The following is a 19159-nucleotide window of genomic DNA, read 5'->3' on the forward strand; positions in this document are numbered from 1 at the left end:
TTATCTCATAATTCTCTTGAATGAAACTGTTTCTGTGATCTGTTCTTTGACACATTCATTCTTTAGGATTATTTAGTTTCCAATTAATTTTAAATCTATGTTTTCACAGTCCTTTATTGAATGTAATTTTTATTGTGTAATAATCTGAAAAACTGCTTTTCTGTATCTGGATGTAAGATTTTTATGCTCTAATCCATGGTCAATTTTTGTGTAGGTGCCGTGTACCACTGAAAAAAACAAGGCATATTCTTTCTTTCTCCCAATAAATTTTCTTTATAGGTCTCTCATATATATATTTTTCTAAAATTCTATTTCTCCCTATTTCATGTTTATTTTTTATTAAATTTTTCTAGTTCTCAGAGGGGAAAGTTGAAGCTCCCCACTAATATAATTTTACTATCTATTTCCTCCAGTAATATAGTTAACATTTCCTTTTTGACTGTTTTTTGTATAGATATGGATGTTATGTTTATTAAAAACATTTTTAAACTCATCTTTTTATCTTATCCCTATGTTTGAGCTTATGTCCAAGCTGTCTTTTTCCCTGGGGCATTGATTGCAGATATTTTTATTTTATTTCATTTTTTTTATTTTTGCAAGGCAATGGGGTTAGTTAAGTGACTTGCCCAAGGTCACAGAGCTTGGTAAATATTAGGTGTCTGAGGACAAATTTGAACTCAGGTCCTCCTGAATCTAGGGCTGGTGCTCTATTCACTGTGCCACTAGCTGCCCTCTTGCCAATATGTCAGAATCACTGTCATCTTCTGTATTTGTGTCTTCAGCATCCCTGTTACCAAAAGAATTTATCATTGCTGGTATTCTTTTTTCTTTGTCCTTTTTTAAAACTGCATTTCTGACTTTGGGCTTGATGTTATGGTTGGGATCTATTGTACTTCTGAATAGGAGATCTTAGTTTTCTTCTTTGGCATTTTGAGTATTGTATTATTCTTCAGGACAGACAGGAAATTTGCTTGGGAAGGCAGAGGATTTCCCAGTTTGCAATGCTCTCTAAATGAACCTGTGCAGGGCAAAGTCTCATTGGTGGACTTTCTGAGCTCTGTGAGATCTTGATGGGGATTTGAGTCTGTACAAGAATAAATTGCTGGGGCGGCTAGGTGGCACAGAGGATAAAGCACTGGCCCTGAAGTCAGGACTACCTGGGTTCAAATTCGGTCTCAGACACTTAATAATAACCTAGCTGTATGGCCTTGGGCAAGCCACTTTAACCCCATTTGCCTTGCAAAAACCTAAACATAATAAATTGCTGCTGGACTAGGTTCCTATCAGCTCTATTGGTTCAGTGATAGAACTGTAGTTTCCCTTTCAGTCTAGGATTCCTGCCTTTGTTATTCCTTTATAGATGCTATAGATGCTAGAAAAGAAGTCCTCCAGAAACAATTTTTACAACTAGTGTTTCTGACAAAGGACTCATTTCGAAAAGAAAAAAGAGAACTGAGTCAAATTAAAAAAAAAAGCCATTCCCCAATTGACAAATGGTCAAAAGATATGAAAAGGCAATTTTCAGCTGAGGAAAGGAAAGCTATCTATAGTCATGTGAAAAATTGCTCTAAATCATTACTGATTAGAGAAATTCAAATTAAAGCATCTCTGAGGTACCACCTCATACCTCTCAGATTGGCCAATATGACCAGAAAGGATCAGTGTTGGAAGGGATATGGGAAATCTGGGATACTGATGCATTACTGGTGGAGTTGTGAACTAATCCAACCTTTCTGGAGAGCAATTTGGAATTATGCTCAAAGAGCAATAAAAATGTGCATACCCTTTGATCCAACAATACCACTAACTGGGTCTATACCCTGAAGAGATCATGAAAAAGGGTAAAAACAGCACTTATACAAAAATATTCATGGCAGCTCTGTTTATAATGGCAAAGAATTAGAAATAGGGGATGCCCATCAATTGGGAAATAGCTGAACAAACTGTGGTATATGTATGTGTGGAACACTACTGTTCCATCAGAAACCAGGAGGGATTAGATTTCATAGAAGCCTGGAAAGACTTGCATGAATTGATGCTGAACAAGATGAGCAGAACCATAAGAAAATTGTACACCTTAACAACAACAAGGGGTGATGATCAACCTTGATATTCACTCCATCAGTACAATAATCAGGGACAAGTTTGGGGCATCTGTGATGGAAAATGCCATCAGTATCCAGAGAAAGAACTATGAAGTTTGAACAAAGACCAAAGATTATTACCTTCAATTTTTAAAATGTTGTCTTAAGTTAATAGTACATAATTTTGCTATCCCTAATATTTCCTTTTTTTCCTTAAGGATATATTTTTTTTCTCAATACATTCAATATGGATCTATGAATATCATGGAAACAATGTAAAGACCATCAGATTATCTTCTGTTGGGGGGAGGGTAGAGGGAGGGGGAAAATTGCACAATTCAAAACCTTGTAGATGATTGGTAGAAACTACTATTGTATATAATTGGAAAACAATAAATATAAAAATATAAATATAATATAAATATAAAAATTATAAAACATAAATATAAAAAAAGAGGTCCTCCTTTGCATTTGGGTCTAAACCACACTGCTGCTGTTGGTGTGTAAGCTTCTTCCTTTCTCTTTATATCTCTCAGAGTTTTTCTACCTGGGCCTCTACATGGTCTCCTCAATTTGACCTGATTCTATGAAGGATATGTGGAGGCAAGTAGGGTTTCAAAAAACTAGAAAGGTAGGGAGGGACTAAGTTATAAAAGGTTTTGAATGCCAAACACAGGATTTTGAATTTGATCCTGGAAGGCACAGGGAACTCCTGGAGTTTAGAGTATGGAAGGGAAAGGGGGAGGGGGAGAAGGAAGGGAGTGGTAACATGCTCAGATCTGTGCTTTAAGGACTAATACCATAAGGAGGACACAGAAGTTTCTCTTTTTAACCATTTGGGGATGGCTGAGTGTTTTAGATAGAACAAGGTAAGGATGGGAAGAGAGCACTGCTAAGAACACAATTCCTTCTGGTCCTCATGAAGTTTATTGGATGGGAAATGGGGGAAACACATGATATCAGGCTACTTTCAAGAGAGAAATATGTAATTCTAGAGATTTTTTAGAAGAGATACGTAGAAAAAATGAGATTTTGGAAGCATAGAGAAAGCTGGCTCTTCAACATTTCCCTAATTTCTCCTTTCTTCCCCAGAGACCTTGGAGAATTTCTCATAAATGAAAACACATTCTCTTCTTTTTTCCTCTACAATTATCTTACTTAGGGATCTTATTATTTTCAGAGTTACACATCTAGCCCCAGGCTCTCCCTCAACCTACACACATCCAATCCCAGGCTGTCCATCAACCTACACCCCTGCATCACCAACTTCACCTTTTATAGGTCTTGAACTAGTTATCTTGTAGTAAGACAGTCAACTAGTATTTATTAAATGCTACTAAGTGCTGGGGATTCAAAGAAGGACAAAAATAAAATAAGTGCCCTGACCTCAAAAAGCACAAATTAATAGAAAATATAACCTTTAAAGAAATATGTATAAATAAGATGTAAAAAGGATAAATTGGGGATAGTCTCAGAAATGAGGTACTAAGATTAAGGAAGACTGAAAATAGTTTTTTGCAGAAGGTCAGATTTAGATGTGTCTTGAGAGAAGCCAAAGAACCTATGAGGTGAAGATGAAGGAGAGAGTTTCACAGGCATGAAGGATAGCCCATGAAAATGTTTAAGCGTTAAGAAATGTTATGTGGCAGGGAGGGTTGGTGGAGTCAAGATGGCAGCATAGAGGCAGGAGTTCCCAGAAACTCTTCCTCAAAATACTCCAGATTCCATAAATTGTGACTCTAACCAAATTCTAGAGGGGCAGAACCCACAGAGAGAATGAGCAAAGCGATTTTCCAGCTCAAGATAACTTGGTGGATCCATGGGAAAGGTCTATTACACCAGCACTGGGGTTGGAAGGAGCCATGGCACAACCTAAGCCCATGGCTGAGCATGAGCAAACAAGCTCCAGTCTTTCAGGAACAGCCTGGTAAGGTGCCTTAGTCCCTGGGGGCATTGAGGTCCCTGGCAACTGGAGCAGTTCCCAGACATCTTGACTAAGAGATTGCCAGAGATAGCTGGAAGGTCAGCAACAGAACTCTGCAGCAAGGAGCCCTCAGGGCAGCTCCATCCTGGGGAACCTGCAGAACCACCAGCAGATGCTCCCAGAGCATGCAGCCCACAGATAGTAAAGGGGTAGGAAGAGACTGCAGAGGTCTCTCAGCAATCCCTGGGGCAAGACTCCACGCCTGTGCTCACATGCATATCCAGTCTGGGCCCCCTTATTACAAAAAAGGAGCAGAGATCCTCTTCACAACTCCAGGGCAGAGGGAAGTTCTTGTGGTCATCCACAGACCAGAGCACAGCTCAGGAAATCACTTAGAGTCTCTCACAAGACACTGGAGAATTCCTGGGGGGGGGGAAGGGGGGCAATACCAAAACCCCCCCAAAAGTTTTGGAAGTGCATTATAATTGGGTCATAGGCTGAGAAAAAGTAAAGACTGACAGATTGCTTTCCATGGGGTGGGGGTGGGGGAGGGAAGTAAGATGGAGGGGAATTGTAAAACTCAATATCTTAAATAAAAATTAATTTAAAAAAAAGATTACTTTGGTCCCCTGGAGAATCAAAGTTATATACACTCAGAAGACAAAAGTCAAAGCTCCTATATTCAAAGCCTCCAAAAAAAAAATAGGAATTGGTCACAGGCTATGGAAGAGCTCAAAAAAAGACTTTGAAAAGCAAGTAAGAGAGGTAGAGGAAGAATTGGATAGAGAAATGAGAGCAATGCAGGAAAATCTTGAAAACAAGTCAGCAGCTTAGTGAAAGAGAAATAAAACACTACCAAAGAAAATAACATGTTAAAAACCAATTTGGGTCAAATGGAAAAAGTAGTTCAAAAGGGAGATGAACCAACAAGTTATTGAATCCAGGTATGAAGTGAGTAGTGTTTGCAAAAGGGTGGCAGCAGTTTCAAAATAGAGGAAACAATAAACAAGAGATCTCATAAAAGAAGAAAAGAAAGGACTTGGCAACTAATTGGATAAGAAGTCGAAAATGACAATGCAAAATATACCCATATTTTTTCCCATTATCTTTTCCCAAAGGCATTCTGCTCTTCTCAAGTTATTAACAACTTTCCAGAAATCCAAACTTGCATTCTAAGTCACTCCATATTTCCAATCTATTGACAAATCTTATTTTCCTCCTACACAACGTCTCTTATACACATCATCTTTTCTCCACTAACATTGCTACCACCCTAGTTCAGGCTTTCATCACCTCTTATTGAACTATTAGAATAACCTTCAAATTGATCACTGTGTTTTAAGTCTGGCTCCAAAAATCACTACCTTAAAGTAGAGGTTTGACCACAAACTCTCCATATTTGACAAACACCAGTGGTTCCCTTTGACCCCAAGGATCAAATAGTAAGTACTGCATTTCACAAGTAAAGCTTTTTTTATAACTTGACCCTTTCTTACCTTTCTAATTTTACATTCTAACTCTCCTCCACATATTCCATATTCTATCACTCTGCCATTGCTTTCCAACATGCCTAAAATGCTTTCCCTCCTCTCTTCTGCCAGTTTTCCTGACTTCCATCAATATTCAGCTCAAATTTCATTTCTATAGGATATCTTTTTCACTTTCCCCTCCCCCCATCTTTTCCTCTTACACTACCTTCCAATATATATCTTCTATGTAGTTAGTTATTTACATGCTTTTCCTTGGAATGTGAGTTCTTTGAGGCTAGGAACTGTTTTTGTCTTTGTTTCCTTAGGGCTTAGCAGTGTCTGATACACAGTAAACACTTGGTAAATATATCCTTTTTTAACTGACTGTAGATGTTGAGGATTTGAACTAGATCTCTCATGAATGATCAGAGATGGAGCTACAGATGTGTGTGACATGAGCATAGGATGAATAATTAAAGCTATGAGACAGAATTAGTGAGATAAGAAGCCAGTGAGAAGAACAGGGGGAGGGGGGTGAAATAAGAAGAAAATGAAGTTTGGGAGATAGAAAATGAGAAGTAACAAAGATAGGGAAACCAGAAAAGTATAATTTGTGAAGAGCCAAAGGAAAATAGCAAGAAAAAGGTAATCAGTAGTATAAAACATCATGCTGGAGAGGACACAAATGAGAACTGACATATAATAATAACAGGAATAATAATAGCCATCGTGTGTGTGTATATATATGTATATATATATATATATATAGTACTTTAACATTTGAAAGTTGCTATACATATTTATCTCATTTTGATTTCAAGAACTCCTTATGTGTTAATACAATATAGGGCAGGTAGAGAAAGCAAGGCATACTGAAAGTGATGAGTCCTGAATTTAGTTTAAAAGTTAATAATATATACGTAAATTATAAATATATAGATGTATATTTCACATTAGAATGGCAAACTATGCAGATACTCACCTATTCTTTCAATAAATGAATAAACTTAATGAGGGAGGTTTTATTTTGAGTTTTCTATTGATATTGATATTTTCATATTGGGTAAGCTTTATATTCAGATAAAATGGGAGTCAGGAGGAAATTACCACCTCACTTCTAGCTATTTTTGGAAAAGTTTCAAGAAAGAAGTGAGGTATTTTTTAGTGGTTTTATTTCTAAGGACACAGATAAGAGGCTTTTGAAGCTGAAGAATTCTACTTATCATAGATTAGTACAAGACCAAATTCAGCTTTCAACTAGGTAACTTAAATTAAGCACCAAAATAAGATAGGTTTTCCCTGAGCTAATCTAGCAAAAATAGATATAAATAGAATTGTAGAATGCCAAAATTCTTTACTCAAATTTATTAATGAAAAGAAAAAAAGCTTCCTGAAAATGTTTATATTTCTTAGAGAAAATCTTAACTTCAAGTCTCTTTTCTCCCTTTACTACAAGGGTTATAGCCTCAAAGATGCTATTGATTCCATATAATTCCCCATATGATAAGGAACCTTTTTAATCAGATGGTCTTTAGATGTATGAGGTATGTAGTGTAGTATACTTTGGACTATTCTATTTGATCTGCACCAGAAGCTTTGAAGACATACTACCTTATTAAGGTTCAGTATACGAAAAAACTCCTTCTGATTCTGCTGGAAAACTTTTATTCCTTCCTCCACTGTCATACAACTGTCAGAGGCCAGGCAATCACTGAGAAATATTTTAGCATCAGCCAGTTTATGGAACTCACTTTTCTGCAAAAGTAAAGAGATAAATTACAACTGAAATAACTTGCCTTTTAAAAGAAAATCACTTTTAATTTAATTTCTTCAAGAATTAACATTGTAAAATCAACATATGGGAATTGCTACATTACTAAAACACAAATGAATAGCTCCCACCTTTATAATTTATGACATCTTTGTAATGTAGGTAGTTAGATGCATTATCCTAATTTTCTAGATGAGGAAATTGTCCCAGAGAGGTAAAATAACTTTCCCAAGTTTCCAAAGAAACAGAACTTAAACTCAGGTTTTCTGACATCTGTCTCTATATGAAAGCTTGTAAGAATTATTTTAATGTGATGACTGACAATTTAAGGTTACTTCATCAAGCAATTCATTTATTATCAGAAATTCTGGAATATTTTCTTAATACACAATTAAAATTATTATGTAGAATTCTGATAAGGGTTTTGACACACAATTAGCTCCCTAGTGCTAAAGTTCAAATTTGCCTTCTCCGTATTTCTATTTCCTTTATTTAGAAATTAATAATAGAGAAATGCTTCACAAAGAACAAAGCTAATAGCTAAATTAGAGAAGGAAACATTATCAAAGTCAGGGTAAGAAAAATAAACTTTTTTCAAAGAATTTTTGAACTGGAGAGGATAACTAGTTCAATCCCTACATTTTACCACTGAAGAAACTTCCCAGATAGAAACATCAAACCCAAGGCTCAAATAATACAAAAGAGGACTTTAGAAATGGGAGTTCCTTATCAGAAATACTTCAGTAGCTCCTAATCTGTGATTATGGTAGAGCTAATTGCTTTAGGTCTTTTATTTTAAATATCATATTTTTTTGAAAACCTTTGAAAAAGTTATCTTGAACATTAAAAAAAGTCACTTATGAAAGCTATTTCTTCAACTCTTAAAATTTTTATTTAAATCTTCTTGAAAGAGATTACTTTTGTTGCATCTAATATAGATTCCCCACAGGGAGAAAAGCATTAGTTTTGGGACCAACAAAAAGTTTTAAAGTACACTCACCTCTTCATGCTCTCTATTAAAGTTTGGTGTTTCAAGTGATATACTTTGTTGGTCATCAATATTTGTTTTTTTAATACATTCCTTTAAAAGGAGAAAAGAGAAATAATTGTCAGCATCAGTGCCATCACACGGATTTCTATCAGAAAGCTAAAAACTCTTTTAATCTTTTAATTATTTGGGGGGTAAATTTGATATTTGATCTATGGCAGCTCTAACAAATATTTTTGATTCACAGGAAATTATAATAATTGACAGCTACACAGCACTTTAAGATCTGCAAATATGTATGTATGTATGTTTATACATTCTCATTTAAGTCTCACAGCAACCCTCTAAGTCTTAAAGACCAAACAAATGAATTAATAAAGTCTGCAAAGACTATTAGTAATTCCAAAATGACGTAAAATTAACTCCAAATGATATGAAAAGTAATTTAAAAAAATTCAACAGCAACAATTTATTTGCAGGTACCAAAGTAATTAAATTCAATGCAATTTGTTTATAGTACTTAATATCCTGTCTGCCTCCTACTAAAAAAAAGTCAAACAATCAATCAACAAGCATTTATTTAGAATCACAAATTAAAAGAATGAAAAATTCCGATTTGCAATGAGCTTTCACTCTAATGAGTATGACATGTAGTACCCTATATAAGAATATATAGAATAAATATAAAGATAAATACAAATAAGTCATAAAAAGAGAAAAAATCATGCTGGAAAAAACACATCTTTCAAATTAATAGGTTATATTGGGAACAGATCCTTGGTTTAGCCGTCATAAATCTATTTTGACGAAAAGACTTATTCTTTTATTACCTGCTATTTAATTCCTAGATCTTTTGATTGAAACCGTTTAAAGTTCAAAGGCACAAAACAAATACTAAAGTTTCTCAACAACCCACTATCCAAGTCATCTCATCTATCCTTCCTTCTGCGGCTGTGCAGTGTGCTTATGAAAAATGGACACCTTTATAAACAAGCATATCCATCACATCGCAGGCTCTAGAATACTGACAAGTCAAATAGAAATAACTGAAATACTCACCTTCTTTGTGCAATTTTCACACTTCATTTGGAGAGCTGTTTTTAACTGTTGTTTTAGTACAAATACCGGAAAGGTCGGTTCAGAGGCTGGTCTCTGTGTGTGCTTCGGTACGGAGTGACTAGGAAGAATGAAGAGAACAGACGCATTCAGGAAGTGTGTTTCTCCGCTCTCACAAATGATGGCTTTCAAAGAACGTATTTCACCTCAGTTCTGCAATCCCACTCAGATGAATTTCAGTTCCTGCTTGCCCTTTGTTAGCATTGCCCAGCTCCCCTTTCTTCCGTAGGCTCCTCCTTGATTGGCACTTTTTGGTAGCCAATGAGCATTCAGAGAATGGGAGGCGTAGAAAAACAAGAACCAATCCAAGTTTCCAAGAGGTAGCTCTTTCAGTCCTATGTCCTTCAGCTGTGGTATGAGATTAAAGTTGTTAGTGGTTATTAAATTTCAACAATTCTTAGATACAGATACTCTTCACCTCCACCCTAGTGCTACAGGTGAATAATGTTAAAAATATACATTTCTCCATCCAAATATAAAAGATTAAACCAGGAGAGGGTAATTTCTTTTTTTAAAATAACTTCAGGAGTTGTGACATTTTAATTTAATTCTTATTAGAAAACCAGCAAACTTTGACCCTAGAAGGAAATCATGAATTGCAGGAAATTGGAGAATTATTATTTTTTTATTTTTGCTGTTGCAAAAATTTAAACCTAGCACAAGAGGAACCCAAACCCAAATCCTTAAAATGAGGAATTGGGGGGGGGGGGGGCTTAGAGAGGGGTTTTTGAGATTATCTAGTCCACCAGTCCTCTCGGTTTACAGCTTAATCTCTCCAGGAAAGGAAGAATGGGCTGGGTCTTTAATGGATGGTTTTAAAAATGAGGCAACTCTAGATAAGAGAGGATCTCGGAAAGGTTTGGTTCTTAGTTCAGAATAATGAAAATAGAGACATCTTGTCATAGGATTAAGTTTGACAAATGTCGAAGCAGTTCTTTAATTGTGGTTCTTAGAAACTATTCAATTTTTTTCATTCCTCTAACATTTTCTCTATCCCAATTTTTTATAGGAAACCAGTCCTTTTAAGCCTTGTATCATTATAATTTACAAATTATTCTTTCTCTCTCATTACGGTCAATTCCTTCAAAATCTCGCTGAAAAGAGGGAAATTAAGATTCCATTTCAAAATACTCGTTTTCTTAGCCAGATGTATCTGGGTGACTGGGAGGGGCGTGAGGAGGAGGGGAGACGGGCATTATTGTTGGGTCACGTAAGGAGCACGTAGTTGCGTATTAGGCTAGGACAAAACAACAAGAGGGCAAATCAATGATTAAGATGTAGGGGGTGGATTTAGTACTTTGTAGTGTACTCCTTTTAAATCACAATAAATGACAGAAATGAAATGAAATGAAAAATAGACTTAAAAATTCATTTTCCTTAAATATCATCATCTTCATTAGAAAACCAAAAATCTTCGCACAAAAATGTAACAGTTCTCTAAAATGACTGTTTTCAGTATTTCATTTTTTTAAAATACATTTGTTTCTATTCTTCCAGCTCGAAAAATATTCCTAGTAAACCTGACAGGTGTCACGTACACTCAGGCCGGGTCTTGCTAAAGAGCAGCAGTGCCACCTTGCTGTAGAGTGTGAAACTGGTTACCCTGCCTCTCTCTTAGTGGACCCCAGAATCTGTTTTAGGATTTTGGTCTGTTTTCCTTTTCTTTGTCCTTGAAAGCTGTAGGGAATGAAATTCGATAATCTCGGAGCTCAATTCATGGAGATTTTAGAGTCTAGATTACAGAAAAGCAGTTGCTTTCAGCCCGGACTTGAAGACTTAAAGAACAATGATGCAGGATGATAATCCTGGTAGTTTTGGATTTGAACTTGTTGGTTCTAAAAGGAAATTACATAAGGGAATTAAACTCTGAGTTGAATTCCCCTTCAGAGTCCTAGGTGACATAGAGTGGATTATGTTTCCAAGGTGTTGGGAGAGAAAATGTTTGTATATCTAATCTTGTTATATACCACGAAGTAAATAAATATTGCTTTGTAAAAACTAATCATAGTTCCAATTAATTGGAGCTGGAGTGCTAGGAGGGCTCCTTTAGAGGAGAAAGAGGAGGAATGTAAAAAACATGATCCTCAGAAAGTTGGGCCAGAGAATGTTAAATATGTAAAGCACTTGACAAAAACTTTACTAAAGGAGTGTCTACTAGGGAATGGCTAAAGAAACCGATGAGACAGCTTAGTGGGTAGAATGCTAGGTCTAAAGTTTGGAAGACTTAGTGAATTCAAATATGGCCGGAGATTACTAATTGCTAGTTGTGTAGTCCTGGACAAGTCACTTAAATCTGTTTGCTTCAGTATCTCATCTGAAAAAGAGCTGGAGAAGGAAATGGCAAATCAATCTCATTTCTTTACCAAGAAAACCCCAAATGAAGGCATGAAGAGTCAAAAGGACTGAATAATATACAAACTGAAGTATGTGAATGTAATGGAATATTACTAGAATTATAAAATGGGCATTTTCAAAAGAAAACTTGGGAAAACCTATGATCTAATGCAAAAGTAAGTATGCAAAACTAAAATAATTATACAATGGCATAGAGAAAAATAATTTTATCTTTTTTTATCCCCAAGTAATTTTCTTTTTTAAAAAAAATTTATTTAAGGCAAATGGGGTTAAGAGTGACTTGCAGCTAGGCAATTATTGTCTGAGGTCTGATTTGACCTCAGGTCCTCCTGACTCCAGGGCTGGTGCTCTATCCACTGCACCATTTAGTTGCCCCAAGAAAAATAAATTTGAAAGACTTTAGAATACTGATTAATGCTAATACTACTAAAGTAGATTCATGCTGTCCACTTCCTATCAGAAACATAAGAGTTAAAATCCAGAATGAAACATGGACTTTTGGATATGTTCAGTATGGGAATTTTTTTTATTGAACTACACATTTTTACTAAGAGGATTTTAAAAAATTGTTCATTGGGGAAGGCAGGTGGGAAAGAGAAATAATAAAAATTTATATAAATATTTTGAAAATTTTAGTATTATCAATTTCTTTATTATGATTAAGTCTAGAAAATAAAACTGATAAATCAAGGCTTCTCACCATCCTTAATGCTCTTTAATCTTGAAAGTCTAACATTTTATGATCCCATGTTATCCTGTACTTTAGTTATTCCTATACACACTATATATATATATATATATATATATATATATATATATATATATATATAAAATAAGTTTTTTGCAACTATATTTCTGGTCAAAGATTGATTTTCTTAGCTATTGTGAGGAATGGAATGTGTCTTCCTTGGAAGGATTTGTCCTGTCTTGTGACCTCCCTGAGACAAGATAGTTTTGTAGAAGGATGATTGGCTTGATGGGATGTGTATAAAATAATAGGATAGCCTCCAGGGAACTTTAAGGATTTGTCTATCCTTGTGATACATATTTTATTCTTCTTTTGTTGCTGTATCCTGATCTTCAAGGGGTGGTCATTATCATAATAGTTTCTACCTGTAGGTTAATGGTAAATCCCAGAGAATAAAACTTCATGTGTAACTTATACTTTTTTGTCATTTTATTTTAGCCCTTTATTTTTAAGGTTTACAGTTTTAGAGAACACATATCATATACCAAATACAGTACAACAACCTTTCCAAACGAACCAAAGCTACCACACCAATGCAGAAGGTGGCCCATTAAATAAAACTCATCTGAAGTTACATTACTGAGCAGCTAGGTGGTATAGTGGATAGAACACAGACCCTGGAGTCAGGAGGACCTGAGTTCAAATTTGACCTCAGACACTTAATATTTACTAGTTGTGTGATCTTGGGCAAGTCACTTACCCCACTGTCTTGCAAAAACCAAATAAAAAAATCACATTGTATTAAAATAACCTCTTATTATGCTATTCTGCTATAAGACATAAGTAGAATGCTTTCAGAAAACCTGGACTTATATGAACTGTTACAAAATGAAATGTACTAATAGGATATTGTAGGATGATCACCCTGAGAGTGACTTAGCATTTCTCAGAAATACAATGACCCAAGACAACTCTGAAGGACTTATGAGGAAGAATGCTATCCATCCTCAGAGAAAGAACTAAGAGTTTTCAGAATATATATTGAAGCATACTTTTTTGTACTTTATTCTTGAGCTTTCTGTGTGTTTTTTCACAACATGACTATTATGAAAAGATTTTGCATGGGTACATTTATGACCTCTGTCAATTACTTGCCTTCTCATGGGGGGGGGGGGGTGGAGACAGAGGAAGAGAGAAAATTATGAATACTGAGTTTTAAAAATGAACTTTAAAATTTGTTTTTACATGTAACATTAACAAATAGTATACTAAAGAAATGAAAATTTTAAAATAGCCTCTCTGATAGCTTGGTATGGAAGACAGGAGGAAATGGGGTTCAGGAAAGGTGCTTAAAGATTGGTTTTGTTTGGGGTGAAAAACTCACTAACTCTGAGTCAGGAGGGTAAAAAAGGCTTCACAGGTTGCTCAAACAATTTATAAGTTACTATAAAAAGTTCACAAGTTACATTCTTTGGAAAAGCAGCAAGATAGTGAATTTCTAAAGGGATAGATTAATTAGCAGAAGCTGGTTTAAAAAAGGCTAAAGTTAAGTTAGGAAAAGAAGCTTAAATCAACATAGATGAGCCACATGGAGCTGGGACCATATAGGTGATTACAAGGTGGGAAAGGAGTAGTTAAGTTAGAAAGGAAAAGGGAAAAGAAAAGTAGCTTCGCAACATAGATCCAGCAGCATGGAGCTGAGACCACATTGGTCTAGCAGCATGGACCAGACCATGTAAGTCCAGAAAAGAAAGAGAGTAGCAACAGGGAGTCCAGAAGAGAAGAAGGCTGGCCCATTGGATTTTTGCTTAAATGCATTTTGGTGGTGGGTGAACAAGGACAGTGTTGGAAGAATGGCTCCAGGCTTTCTCTAAAGTATATGCCACAGAGGCGATCCCCAAGGAATGACTATCTTGTTGCACATGGGTGATATTATACATACTAAGCCTTCTAAGTCCAACAGGGCTTAGGAAATGGAGATCACAAATATTCAAAGCAGAATGGAGAATGTCGTCCACAATACAATATCACTTCTAAAAATTAAACTTTTAAATTATTTTCTTTCCCTTCTATATACCATCCCTCTAAAAAACAAAAACAAAATCTTTGGAACAAATATGCAGTCAAGCAAAATAATTTTCCATACTGTTTGTCATGGACCCAGCTCTGGACCTTGGCCACCTATGGGCTAGGAGACGCCTGGGGGTGTGAACCCGCCCACATGGGTGCTGGGAATGCCCCAATAACAGGAGTGGCTCCGGGCATGAGGGAGGAACAGGGGAGGAGCTCGGGGGAGGAGCTGAGAACTATAAAAGGGATGGGACTGGGGAAGAGGAGAGCCATTTTTTCACTGCAATGTAAGCAATAAAGACCTGCTTGTTAGACTGCAACCGGGTGCTCTGTCCAGTTATTGCCCTCCTTCCCCAAAGGAGGGTCCCTGTGTCCGAAGACCAGGGAAAGGTATGTATCCAGGCGAAGGCTCAGGATAGGTCCCTGAGCAACTGTCCATGACCAAAAATGTCTTATTCTACCCTCTCTATCAAAGGGTAAGTAGCATCATTCTTCCGTAATCAGGGTTGATCACTGTATTCTGGCATCATAATTGATCATTGATCATAATTCTTGTCTTTCAAAATTGTTTTTGAAATGTTGTATAAAATATTTTCCAGTTTCTGTTCACTTCACTCTGTATTAGTTCATAGAAGCCTTCCCAGGTTTCTCTGAAACCATCCTTTTCAACATTTATTACAGTACAATAATATTCCATTACATTCATTTGCCATTAGTCATGCCCCAATTGACAGGTACCTGCTGATTACAATTTTGACACACAAAAAAATAAATATTTCTGTACATGATACTGGGTCAAGAGCATTATAAACTGCTTGGAGTCTGGCTTTAATAAAAGGCAAATAGAATGAGGTTAATGTACTTCATTGTCCATCTAGGTCTGCAATCAATCAGGCATGAAAGGAAACTCAGTGGAAATGAACTCTCAGAGGTTTGGGGGAACAAAGTTAGATATTTCCACAATCAGAAGGCAGATTTTTTATTAGGTAGGATTTCTGGTACTTGTCCATCAAGGAGTCACCTCTTCAGACTCTAGTCATGTCTATTAACTGCAGAAAAGTCATCAATAATTTCATTAATTCAAGAAAATGCTCCTCTTCAATCAGGACCATTGTGCCTCCTCAATTATGCTAAAAGATCTTCACAAAACATGGAAATCCTCCCCCTTCCAAGCCAGAGGTGCTATCTTAATGGATTCTAGGGAAACAAGCAGGATATTCTTTGTTTTTTTAAGGTGATATTTTTACATTCAAATTTGTAACTGTTCTTAAAGACAAGATTCATCTTTTAAAATTAAGGAAAGTTTCTTAAAGATAAAGTTTACTCATATATATATTAAAAAACAATACTCATTGTTCACTGAATGATTGCACAGTAAAGTCATGGTTCTAAATGACAATCTAGTATCATAACAGAGCTTTGTAAAGTACTTTAGGAAATTCTTTTTTTAAAATTTATTTTATTTTTAATTTTTAAATGTTTTCCCCTAGCTACATGCAAAAGCAAGTTTCAACATTTAATTCCAAAACCTTGAGTTCCAAATTCTCCCATTCTCCCACCCCGTTCCCCACCATGAGAAAAAAAGTTACTTGGTGTAGATTAAAAATGTATAGCTATGAAAAATATTACTACAATAATCATGTTGTAAAAGTAAATATAGGAGCAGATAGGTGACACAGTGGATAGAGTATTAGCTGTGGAGTCAGAAGGACATGAGTTCAAATTTGACCTCAGATACTTAATAATTACCTAGCTGTGTATTCAAGAAAAATAAATAAAGAGAGGGGGGGAAAAAGTATTTTTCATCTATATTCAAACATCTTCAATTCTGTCTTTGGGACGGATAGGATTCTTTATCATAAGACCATCAGAGAAATTGCTTCAATATTTTTCCCACAGTTGCTTTTCCTAGCTGCATTTACCTCCATTCTACCCCCCCCCCCCATTTATACTATACTAAGGAGAGAAATCCCCTTTCACCCTATCCCTTTTCAAAAGTGTGCTGCATCTGGTTACCCTCTCCAACTGTGCTATCAACCTACAATTCCCTCCCCCCCTTTCTCCCTTCCCTTTTTTTCTTTTTATTTTCCTTTAGGGTAAGATAGATTTCTATACCCATGTATGTTATTCCTTCTCTGAGTCACTACTGATGAGAGTAGACTCACTTATTCCCTTTTACCACCCCCCTCTTCCACTCCACTGCAAAAACTTTTCTTGCCTCTCTTTTCCTTTCTTCCAGTACATTCCTTTCTCCCCAATTACCTCCATCTTTTTAATATATTATAACTTCAAATTGAATTCCCTCCTATGCCTTGTTTATATAGGCTCCTTCTAACTGCTTTTATAAATGAGAAGGCTCATATAATTTATCTTTTCATACAGGAATAAAAGCAGTTCAATATCATTAAGTCGCTTATGATTTGCCCTTCTTATCCACCCTCTCTATGCTTCACCTGAGTCCTGTACTTGTAAATCAAGCTTTCTGGTCATTTCACCTGGGAAGTTTGAAAGTCCTCTATTTCACTGAATATCCATCTTTTCCCCTGAAAGAGTCTGTTCAGTTTTGTTGGGTAGTTGATTCTTGGTTGTATTCCAAGCTCTTTTGCCTTCTGGAATATCATATTACAAGCATTGGGAGCCCTTAACATAGAAGCTGCTAAATCTTGTGTGATTCTGATTGTAGCTTTACAATATTTGAATTGTTTCTTTCTGGCTGATTCTAATATTTTTCTCCTGGACTTGGGAGTTCTGAAATTTGACTATAATAGTCCTGGAAGTTTTCATTTTGGGATCTTTCCCAGGAAGTAGTCAGTGGATTCTTTCAATTTCTATTTTATCTTCTGCTTCTAGCATATCAGGGCAGTTTTCCTGGAGAATTTCTTGAAATATGACAGCTAGGTGGCTTTTTGGTCATGACTTTCAGTTAGTCCAATAATTTCTAAATTATCTCTTCTGGATCTGTTTTTCAGGTGAGTTTTTTTTAATGAGATATTTCACATTTTCTTCTTGGTTTTCTTCTTTAGGTTTTGTTTATTGTTTCTTGATTTCTCACAAAGTCATCAGCTTCTCTTAGCTCCATTTACATTTGAAGGAAATGTTTTTTGCAGAGAGCTGTTCTATCTCCTTTTCCAGCTGGAAAATTCTGCTTTTTAAGGCATTCTTCTCCTCACTGGCTTTTTGGACTGGTTTTTCCATTTGACCCCAACTAGTTTTTTTTTCTCCCAATCTTATTTCCCTCCCCCCACACCCCCCCCACCATGGAAAGCAATCTGTCAGTCTATTTTGTTTCCATGTTGTACATTGATCCAAATTGAGTGTCATGAGAGAGCAATCACATACTTAAGGAAGAAACAAAAAGTATAAGAGATACCAAGATCAGACAATAAGATGTTTTTTTTCTAAATTAAAGGGAATAGTCCTTGAAATTTGTTCAAACTCCATGGCTCTCTATCTGGATACAGATGGTATTCTCCATTGCAGACAGCCCAAAATTGTCCCTGGTTGTTGCACTGACGGAACAAGCAAGTCCATCAAGGTTGAACATCACCCCCATGTTGCTGATAGGGTGTGGTGTTTTTCTGGTTCTGTTCATCTCACTTAGCATCAGTTCATGCAAATCCCCCCAGGCTTCCCTGAAATCCCATCCCTCCTGCTTTCTAATAGAACAGTAGTGTTCCATGGCATACATATACCATAGTTTGCTAAGTCATTCCCCAATTGAAGGACATTTAGTTGATTTCCAATTCTTTGCCACCACAAACAGGGCTGCTATGAATATTTTTGTACAAGTGAGGTTTTTACCCTTTTTCATCATCTCTTCAGGGTATAGACCCAGTACTGTTATTGCTGGGTCAAAGGGTATGCACATTTTGGGTGCCCTTTGGGTGTAGTTCCAAATTTCTCTCCAGAAAGTTTGGATGAGTTCACAGCTCCACCAACAGTGTAATAGTGTCCCAGATTTCCCACAACCCTTCCAACAATGATCATTATCCTTTCTGGTCATATTGGCCAATCTGAGAGGTGTGAGGTGGTACCTCAGAGAAGCTTTAATTTGCCTTTCTCTAATAAGTAATGATTTAGAGCAATTTTTCATATGGCTATGGATTGCTTTGATCTCATCTGTAAATTGCCTTTGCATATCCTTTGACCATTTGTCAATTGGGGAATGGCTTTTTTTTAATATGACTCAGTTCTCTGTATATTTTAGAAATGAGTCCTTTGTCAGAATCATTAGTTATAAAGATTGTTTCCCAATTTACTACATTTCTTTTGATCTTGATTACAATGGTTTTAGCTGTGCAATCAACATCTACCAACTAGTTTTAAGATGTAATTTTCTTCAGTATTTTGTTATATCTCCATCAAGTTACTGACTTTAATGATTTTCCCACATTGCTCTCATTTCTCTTTCCAGTCTTTCCTCTAGCTCCCTTACTTAATTTTGGGTTGGAAAATTGTTTCACTCAGTCTTTTTGTGGGTTCTACCATTCTAGAATTTGGTTAGTTATTATTTAAAGGTATTTGGAGTGGTTTGGGGGAAGAGTTTCAGCAAGTCCCTGCCTTTACTTTGCCATGTTAGCTCCACCTCTGCTTCAGGAAATTCTTTGTTTTGTTTTTTTTTTTTTTGGTTAGGTTTTTGCAAGGCAAATGGTGGTTAAGTGGCTTGCCCAAGGCCACACAGCTAGGTAATTATT

The 19159-nt window shown here is 36.0% G+C and overlaps 1 protein-coding gene across 1 annotated transcript in view; it reads right to left on the reverse strand.

Moving 5' to 3' along the window:
• Window positions 1–19159, reverse strand: part of NARF (nuclear prelamin A recognition factor) — a 94297-nt gene that overhangs the window by 53338 nt on the left and 21800 nt on the right. Inside the window, exons 2-5 of the mRNA XM_074225217.1 lie at window positions 9499–9700; window positions 9296–9413; window positions 8249–8329; window positions 7089–7232 (exon numbers count right to left, since the gene is read on the reverse strand). Of these exons, the coding sequence (XP_074081318.1) occupies window positions 7089–7232; window positions 8249–8329; window positions 9296–9322 (252 nt within the window). The 5' untranslated portion in view covers window positions 9323–9413; window positions 9499–9700. The remainder of the gene's footprint in view (window positions 1–7088; window positions 7233–8248; window positions 8330–9295; window positions 9414–9498; window positions 9701–19159) is intronic.

Source organism: Macrotis lagotis, chromosome 2, assembly GCF_037893015.1.
Source record: "Macrotis lagotis isolate mMagLag1 chromosome 2, bilby.v1.9.chrom.fasta, whole genome shotgun sequence".
Classification (NCBI taxonomy): Eukaryota; Metazoa; Chordata; class Mammalia; order Peramelemorphia; family Peramelidae; genus Macrotis; species Macrotis lagotis.